Raw genomic sequence first — 10,170 nt, 5'->3', positions numbered from 1 at the left:
CCACTATATGCCTCCACCAGGTATCGCACCCAGAACCCCTTGATTACAAGGCGACAACGCCACTACTGCGTCATCGGGGAGGCCCATTTGTTCATCTGAAAAATAATTTCCATCATTCCTCCTTTTCTCTGTTACTCCTGGCACTCCCGCGCACTCTCTACCTGCTATTTCCTATTGTGTTCACGCAAAAACATTTTCAAGGTCATTTCATCTGCCCTCGCAAAAATATATCTCTCATACAAAAACACCATTTCTCGTTTTGCGATACAGAAACTCGATCTATTTATTCCCTCTCGCCCTCGCGTTACCAAAACAATCTCGTTTAATTTTCTTTTGTGCATCCCGAAAAAAACTTGTGCACCGTTCTTCTTTTGCCCTTACCGCTACCGTTCGTATGGTTGTCTTTTGACAATGCTCTCCACATCACCGCTATAAATCTTTCCTTTTCCTCTCAAATCGTTCCTTCAGCATCATTTTAACTACCTTCACAAAATTAATCAACTGTAAACTTCTATTTCTATTATAGTTGAAATAGCCGACCCATTTAATCAGTATAACAATCCCACGACTTCCCTCTCTTGTTACAAAAACCTTTTCATTACATCTTCTTTTGTACGATGTCGTTGGAGAGGTGCAATCTATCACACAAGTCTTCAAATGAGTTTATCGCATAACCTGGACTATTTTCCAACTCTGTTCTTCAATTATCTTCTATTACAATTATTACGTCATCTGCATAGTCTATTGTGCTTTTTGATCTCTAAAATATTTCCTAATTGTTCGAGAACTGGCTCCAAGTTTAAATTCAACAATTCGGGATTTGTGTTGTTGATTTTGAGGCCGTGAAGTTAGGACATCTGATATAATTAATTACCTGTCGGCGCAATAGCTCTCCAGAATTCTATCGATGGTTCTCGGGCAATCTATGTCTCTTAAGGTCCTGAAAAGATGGGTCCAAGTATTTTTGGTAGAGGTAGATGTTGGTGGAAAGCCTCAACAACGCCGTCAACGTTTCTACCATCTGTGAGGACCTCTTTTTTTTTCTTTTTTTTTTTTAATTGGAGGAGGAACGCAAGGCCATTTGTACCTTACAGCCTTGCGCCGGAGAACCAACTGCAATCGACTCAGTATATCGACTGCAAATACACTGGATATAAATGTCGATTACATCTGTGTATAACAAGATCTCGCTTTCATGTACACAGCGATCTCTTGTAATACACCATTCTTCCTTTTGAGTCTGCAAATACTGACATGTTTAAATCTAAGGTAATAAAAATTGCACAAAGCACTTGAAATACCTATCACCCAACCTAAACTACAAGCTTAAGGAATTACTTCACAGACCCAAAAGGAAGAACCATTAGTGAGCTTACATTACATGCCTACTACCTGAATAGCTACATACTAGCTATCAAGACTAACTTCATTACATACCTATATTTGCCTGAAGTGATATGCAAAAATCTCAGGAATTACTGATATTACTGTAATTTTACTGTGGTAAGCTGGCCAAGTTAACCCCAGCATAACAACAGTGGATGCTGAGCAAACACATGGCCTTACCGACCCAGCAATAACCAGAGCTGACGAACTTGTACAGCTCAGAAAACGTCGTGTACTATCATACATATCACATATGGCAGAGGGAGGCCCGTTGTCCTAGGTGGGACTTATACGACGTCTCCTACCAAATGGTAGGGGAAAACCTTGTTGGGAGAGGTCCTACAGTCTTTATTTCCATCCAAATAACAGGAATCCATGAGATATAGAGTGGAAACGTAACGTGTAAAGTGCATTTAATTTTTAATGAAATTGCCTTGATCGGCAACTGTAGTGTATTTAATATGGAAACAAGGCTTAATCATATTACCGCAAGACTCCCAAGTTACTTCAGGCAAATCCTGTCTATTATCTTTTGTACACTATACAATAAGCTACTGTAAACAATGAAAATAACAGATGAAGAGATTAACTTGCACTCATCCTGTAATCTAATCTAGCAAGCTAGACGACAGCGACGATGGGACTCTGAGATCACTAGGTGTCATCTCTGGTTGGCAGATCTTGGCACTCTTAAAACTTGTTGGCTACAGGGTTTGTCTATTTTGCAGACAAAGGCTTTTGAACACATACAGCATTAATAAGGGTCCCGGGTTCGAATGCCGGCCTGGGAATGGGTGTTCTTTGTGAACTTCCCATCATCTTCATCTTCGCGAGTAGCCAAAAGTAGCAGAAAAGAGAAGTAAAATAAGCACGCCGGCTCGGTGGCCGAGTGTTAAGTGGTCGGCTTTCGATCTTGCCACCGAATTTCCCGGGTTCGAATATCGATCTGGGTATGGGTGTCCTTGTAAGTGTCCTGTCATTAATGTAATCACACCATCACTCATGCAGAAATTGCAGAAAAGCGACTGAAAATAATAAAATTAAAAACTTAGTACAGATAGTACCTATCTTGCAGCTGCCCGCATCTCTCCACTTTTGAATGGAAATCCGATATTGAAACTTCGGTACAATATAATTCTTATGCGTGTCTGGTCATCAGTTTTTGGAAGGAGTTTCATGGCTACTCTAATGAGCTTCAACAATGAACAATAACTGTTGCATGTTAAACATTGTTGTGCTATTTTGTGTTAGGTCACGTTCACTTACAAAATAATCTAGAATGTAAAAGAAGAAGTTTCGAACTTAAAGAAAGTAAACATTGAAACTGAACGTGAAGTTAGAAAATCTCTGGACTTGGCTAATTTTACCTTTTTTTTTTAATATAGCCATTTCGACATAGTTGCTCTTTACCTGTATGAGTTCATTTTGAATTTCAGAACGTGGATAATTATTGTGAATCTCATTTTATTGTGTACGTCTGAAATGTTTTTGTGATAATTGGTAATATTTCGAAAAAAAAATCGCCAAATCTGTGAAGTTTCCTGACTTTTCTGGTGTTTCTGCTGCGTATAATATTTCTCGATGTTCTCGAACCGCTAAATTATGAGAAGTAAAAAATTGTGTTTACGCTTATCAACCTTTGTATGCGAACGTTTCATTGTTGTCGTTTGGCTTCCTGAATATTCAAAAATCAGACGGCTACCACCAGGTTTATTTTAAATACTAACTAGTTGCCGTATTCATTCAAATTGCAATGTTTCACGACCATTTAATTAACCCCTTCGCCCACCCTTTGCTACGCCTCTGTTGTTGTCATAATTCTTCCCATTGTCACGGTAAACTGAAGGTCAGACATGAGGAGTAAAATTAATAAAAAATAAACAAAAGCGCATTCTCTGCAGTGGTCTCAGGTCCGATTCCCTTTTAAGGCACCTTGTAGACTCGTTCTGATCCAAATTTAAACTGTAGGTCCAGTTCCGATTAGCATATCATGAGTATACAGTGCCTGTTAAACGTGGTGATAAAAATACGGAACGAACAAGTCTTGAATATTAAAAAATATATATATTTTTAAAAAACATAGCAGTTAGGAGGGGCGATCGCCCCTTTCGCCCTCCCCGTGGATCCGTGCCTGCTGGGAACGTGTTCATGCACGCGTCGGGTTTGACACTCTGGGTTGGAGGTAGCATTTCAGTTTCAGTCAAGAAAACCCGTCAAGTAAACCTTGACTTATTTCACGGCGAGACTGAACCTATGAGACGCCGCGGCGGGATTGATAACACGCCACTGAAAGTGAGGGACTGATTGTGAAGTAGAAGAAAGGCAGATATCTTCCTGAATACTGAGATACAAGAAAATATTTTCCAATTCTTTGCGGTTCACTGTTTAATTTTTGTGTGCCAATTTCTTGTGCAATTACAACAATGTGTGAGTTGTGAGTTGGTGTTTTAAGTCCAATTTATGCACAGAAAGGTTAATTTGAAGTGGACCTACAGTTTAAAGTGGGATCCGAACCACTGGGTGCCTCCACCGGGTATCGAACCCTTTGGTTACAAGGCGACGACGCTACCACTGCGTCATCGGGGAGGACATTATAACAAGTATGCTGGTCTGAAATACAGGGTGAGCGTAAAAGAAATAGAAAGTTTCAAAGTTTTACAGAAACAAGAGTTTTAATAACATGGCTGATAGAGTTCGTTCTGAAGTTTACATGATGCTCTGTGTGTGACCTTTTTGTAACTGCGATTGTCCAGTTCTCCTCTCGCAGGACGTTACCCCTTATATGTACAGTCACGGACACTTCTGGGTTGTAATAATCCCATTGATTTTCAATGGAATCTTTACAACCCAGAACTGTCCGTGACTGTACAGACAACCAGTTTCCTCAAATTTCTTCCTCCAATCGTAGATCGATTGCCTTGTGGGTTGTTATTTGCCATACTGTGTTCTACAACGATGCTGTATGACAGCAACAAAATTTGTTTTTGCAAATTCAAACGAACACAAAGCCCTCTCTACCTGGATAGTGACCATATTACTCGACTGACGTCAAGGATGCTCATGTGATGTGTGATGCTGACGTCACGGAAACAAAAGAATAGTGGAGGTGATAAACATGAAGACTTTCTCTGTAAAACAGTACTAAATGCTTTCTGATAAAAGAAACAATTTTCAATTTATAAAGCGTTTAATCTGTCTATTCCTTTTAGGTTCACCCTGTATTTCTTCGATGTTACTTAGATTTTATCGGACAGAAAATCCACTATAGTGGGTAACTATTGCCACAACGCATGGTCAGAATCTTGATGACAGAACACTGTCACGTTCCACGGTGAATCGAAACTATTGACAACAAATGTGCGAATTTGTAACACAGAAGAACCTTCTTTAGTCTTGCACTGGGATAATAAGCTGATGAAATATGGAACCAATTAAACTAATCCAAATGAAACTGTGAATAGAATTTCAATACTTGTTACAGATTAAGAAGTTTAAAAAATTGGCGGCATTGCAAAACTACCGTCTGGAACAGGAGAGGCACAAGCAAAAGCCATGCACAGCATTGTGGGCTGCATTCTGTATGAACAACGTTTTGGAAAATAAATTGTATTTAGTTTACAGGCACCACATCCACGAAGCACACTGTTTGCGCTACCGGAGATCCAGATATTCTACTTTCTCAAAGCATACAAACCTTTTGACCAATTTAGTCGCTTCTGGAAGATGAACGATTTAACACGCCACGTGTACGAAAGCTGAGACATGAGGTAGACAATATTTCTTGATAATTACATTTCCTGTGAGCACTACAATAAACTATAGAACTTTGCCTGTTGGTACTTGGAATACATACACCTATTCAGTGAAATGTTTTTAGGAGGAAACTATGAGGGAATGATTTTTTTTTTTCGTATTCAATGGGCTGTGGACTCGATTATGGTTTCTTTGCATAATACATAGTCATCATGAACTTTAATAAAATTCAAATGTGCTTATGGGCTTTGGAGAGATATAGCTATATTTTTTTTGAAATATTTCATGCTGATAAGATGAAGTTAATGATGTCTTCCTTGTGTTATTCCAAAATTCTTGAAGTTCCGCGCACGAGGTATCGTCCCTGTCTTTTCGATTCCTCCGGGAATCGATTTTACAAAACTTTGCTTCGACAAATTCCGTTTCATGCTCCACCAGTAAACCACAACGTAAACAGCGCAGCCTCGAAGGGAGTTAGTGCTCTTTTTCTTCCGCGAGGAGAAGGGGCAAGAGGAATTACAACCAAGAGACACCCTTGGGAACAACTCAAGGAAAGGTACTTCTTTGTCTTGCTGCTTTAAGGAAAATCAAATTCTACCCGAGGTTGCTTCTCCACGAGGCAGTGATTCCAAATGCTTTGATAAAGTCAAAAATTAACACGAGGAAAGCGCCATTGAATATGTGTATGCATTGTTGATTCTCTATAGATCATTCGACCCAAAGGATTTGAATATTCATTAACCTACACAATTGTGCATGTTTCTAAGTTGTGCAATGCTCTAAGTTCCAAGATGATTCAACGATTGCATCAAATAATACAAATACATTGTTATTAACATTGAGTTTCCGTAGATTATTTCCATTTTTCAAAGCAGCCTAATAATCCAGGTGATACGTACCAGTACCAGACCATCTAATTAATCAATCACTAATTAACTAACTCTCTAACATTCTTAAACCCGAAGTTTTATGGCTGCAGCAACACAAGCCATCTGTCCCTATCCTGAGCAAGATCAATCCAATCTTTTCAATCCTTACCGATTTCCTTTAGATTCATCTCAACGTTATCCCTACATCTTCGTCTTGGCCTTCGTACAGGTATATTACCATCAGATTTCCCAACAAGAATCCTATAAACTCTTCTTTCCTCCTCCATTCGTGCCACATGACCTGACCAGCTAAGTCTTCTTGATTTCATTATTCTAATATTTGGACATGAATACAAATTATGCATTTCTAAATATGTTTCTTCACTCACCTGTCTCCTCATCCCTTTTGGTCCAAATATTTTTGTAAGGATTTTATTTTCCAATACTCTTCATTTATGCTCCTCTTTCAATGTAAGGGACCCTGAAATTGAAAGTACATTAAACTCAAAAGGAAGTTGTTGCACATGACATTTGTTATATTTTTAAGTATTCTTAATTTGTGTATAAAATAATACAATGCGAATTCTACTTTAAAAATTTCTTGTGAATTCCTGTGTGTATAATTTGAATGAATGATTTGAGTTATTTTACTTCGCGTTTCTGCCAATATTGGTTTGAATGAATCTGAAACTTGACATAGGTTTGGATGAATAAGTTCGTTACTTTTAGAACTATTGAGAAATGAACATTGAAGAGTAAAGGAGTCATGAATCCAAGTACGTGGTGCACACCAAAAGTACGTGCCGTTTTGTTCTGAAGTCAACATTTCTTGTCTTTTCAGGGAAATAACTATGGCATCGGAGACTTCCATTCTTCGTCTTCAAGCAGTGTCAGTTTTGTGTGCTAGGTGGCAGTAGTTGAGTGACAGTGCCTGAAGGAGTAAGACGTATTTCTGATACTGCCTGGGGAAATGGAATTTCCACTTGAAGAGCAACGGGTAATTGTGAAATTCCTTACCGCAGCTGGACGTTGTGCAGCCGATATTCATTGCCAACTGGAGGCCGTGTGTGGTGATAGTGCTCTTGTAGAAAACACTGTTAGGAAGTGGGTGCTTGAGTTCAAAGATGGACGAACGAGTGTGAAAGACGAGCAGAGGTCTGGACGTCCGAAAACAGCATCAACTGATGCTAACATTGACAGTGTTGAACATTTTATCATGGAAGATAGGCGTGTCACCATGCAGGAGATTTGTGATACCCTGGGGCTAACAATGGGAACAGTAGAACGAATAATCACCAATAATTTGTGCCTAAAGAAAGTTTCCTCTCGCTGGGTTCCACGATTGCTTAGTGACGATCAAAAAGATGCTCGCGTTCGATCCAGTGTTGCAAATTTGACACGATTCAGAAGGGAGGGACACAATTTTTTGGACAGTATTGTGACAATGGATGAAACACAAATTCCATTATTCAATCCAGAAACAAAAAGACAGACGATGCAGTGGAAACACACGGATTCACCACCCCCGAAAAAATTTCGTCAGGTTGCATCAAATGACAACGTGCTATACGCAATATTCTGGGATTCCCAGGGAGTGATATTGTCTCATCCAGTTCCCAAAGGTCATACAATTACGGGCGAGTATTTTCGTAAACATTTGGCTACAGAATTTTTGCCGAAATTGACTATGAAACGACCACAAATGGCTAATGACAATTTCATTCTTGGCTGACCACGGTATTGAACTTCTGACACATCCAACATACTCACCAGATTTAGCCCCGAGTGACTTCTGGTTGTTCCCAAACCTCAAGAATTCTCTTCGTGGACGCCATTTTGCCAATAGATCATTACTGGGAAGTGCTGTTTTCCAGTATCTAAAACATACCTCCAAATATGACTATGCCACATGCTACACAAAATGGACTGAGCGATGGCAACTATGTATCAATAAAGAGGGAGAGTTTGTTGAAAAATAAACACAGGTTATTTCATTGTATTTCATTTTTCTTGAAAATTAGAACGAAACGGCACGTACTTTTGGTGTACACCTCGTACAATTTAATGTACAGAAAATTGTACGTGTATTCATTTCCCAATTGTTCTAGAAATAACCAACTTACTGAAACTTGCAGTGGCGGCGCCAGGATTAATCATCTGGTGGTGCTGAGGGGGTGCGGAATAAAATTTATGGGTGTGCGATATTGAAAATAAAGAAAGCATAAAATATGCATGCATGCAGAGGCGCAACCACGATTTTTAGTCTGGGGAGGGGCAATTACCAAGATAAACGTGCCAATAATAATAATAATAATAATATATTATTATTATTATTATTAGTAGTAGTAGTAGTAGTAGTAGTATCAAAGACGTCATTATCCTCGTAAATCACGCAAAAAGGGGAGAAGTCGGTGCTAAAAGATTTGTGTTGCACAAACGATTTGAAATATTTTCTCTCACGTTCAATTTCACATTAGCTAACAATTATAAACAAGCACACAAATTGTATTTTTGAAAGACAGAAAATGCATGACGAATATAAATCTTTTTGTACATATGGCATGTATAACTTTCATGTACAACATATGTTTTACACATGTGCAATATGGAGCGACGTAACAAATAAGAGCTTGCATATGCAACATGTTAACACTAGATTGTGTACGTATTCAAAGTTTCTGTAATACACACACTCATATTCGTATATATATTATTTAAATGCATTACATAATCAATCCATCCGCTTCGTAACAAACCAACAGCAAAAATGAAATAAATTTCTCAAATGTGCGCGCTTCTTTTCATACAAATAATTGTTTATGCATTGAAGACCAAACTGCTTAGCAGTAACATTCTGAAGTGCATACTTGGTCTCCCATCTCTCTCTGGTAATTTTCAATGCATTACAGAAAAGAATGATAATATTGGTTCGCTTCGCTCGCAAGGAAATTTGTAGATCCATATTATTGCAAACTGGAAACAATATTAATTTAATAGAGACGGCTCTGAACTTTTACGAAATGACGAAAAAAAGTTTACTAAATGTATTTTTATTTGCATAAAATTTGAAATCGAGGATGCCCCCCTCCCCCCTTGAGGTATCCTCGGCCGTCTGGAAGAAAAAACAAATACATGAACAGTTGAACAATAATTCCATCTTGAGTATCATTTTGTCATGCTACTCTTAAATTCTGCTAGCCTTGCTTTTTTCTTTACTTCAGTTTTTGACCCCTTGCCCCCATAGAATTGATTTCCGACCAAGCTTGATCTTTGTTATATTTCCCTTCTGCCTCACTATCCCCATCAACGAACTGTAACATTTCTTCGCGAACTTCGGGCTCCTCGGCAAAGTCTGAAATGGTACTTTAGCGATACAACTCGCATTAAATAGTTTCCCGAGCACGGCATGATGAAATGATATCTTGAAAGCATCTGACATTTTTGTTCCAGTGCGATTTGGAGAAAAGAGGAACGGCAAGTAGGCGGACAATAAAACCGTTTAACAACAATGCCAAAAAAAGAGCTAACTGAGCTGTAGTCAAATATCGAAAAACACAAACAGGCCGCTTAAAACAAAAGAAGAAACGATTCTTAACAACAATACTGACGAAAGAAAAGACAACGGGCTCTGATCTTTATAGATTGCCGACAGTAAAGGAAAATATATGCGGCTTCTCTTTCAATACTTGGCTGTTTAACAGTGGTCTCACTCAGTATCGTGCCCAGGATTTTCGAAAGGGAGGGGTTATGTGTACATTTTTTAAGTAGTCAGTCCTCATTTTGCCATAATTTTCCTGCCTTTGACGTTCTTTTTTAGAAATACTAGACCAAAAGGGCGGGGGTTATAACTCCCACCAATCCCCCCTTGGGCACGCCACTGGTCTCGCTACAATATCCAACATTCGGGAGCTCAATGTAACTACGACATATGACACTGCAAGAATTGATGTTTCAACATAGATTTTGAATAGGGGGTGCTGAAGGGGGTGCGGAAGAAATTTAGGTGGTGCGCAAGCATTCGTAATCTTCAAACCCCTCTCCCCCACAAACATATGTGTAAATTATACGGTATACATATTTGTAATGTTATTAAAAGTAAAAATAAATTACTCAATTAAAAATATATTATTATTAATTACATAAAGGAAATTAATTTGCAGGT

At 38.7% G+C, this 10,170-nt stretch overlaps 1 protein-coding gene across 1 annotated transcript; it reads left to right on the top strand.

Moving 5' to 3' along the window:
* Positions 1-6,978: 6,978 nt before the first annotated feature.
* On the top strand, positions 6,979-7,740 carry LOC145982694 (histone-lysine N-methyltransferase SETMAR-like). Its single transcript, XM_083116055.1, has one exon. It carries the CDS (start codon positions 6,979-6,981, stop codon positions 7,738-7,740), a length of 762 nt encoding a protein of 253 aa, XP_082972181.1.
* The last annotated feature ends 2,430 nt before the right edge of the window (positions 7,741-10,170 follow it).

Source organism: Lepisma saccharinum, unplaced genomic scaffold, assembly GCF_977018435.1.
Source record: "Lepisma saccharinum unplaced genomic scaffold, izLepSacc3.1 HAP1_SCAFFOLD_340, whole genome shotgun sequence".
NCBI lineage: Eukaryota > Metazoa > Arthropoda > Insecta > Zygentoma > Lepismatidae > Lepisma > Lepisma saccharinum.
The sequence above is the reverse complement of the archived record's forward strand: the minus strand, read 5'-3'. Positions and strand labels throughout refer to the sequence as shown.

Bases quoted from the DNA above. Each gene is read 5' to 3' on its own strand.
- LOC145982694 (XM_083116055.1), top strand. From the start codon at position 6,979: ATGGAATTTCCACTTGAAGAGCAACGGGTAATTGTGAAATTCCTTACC.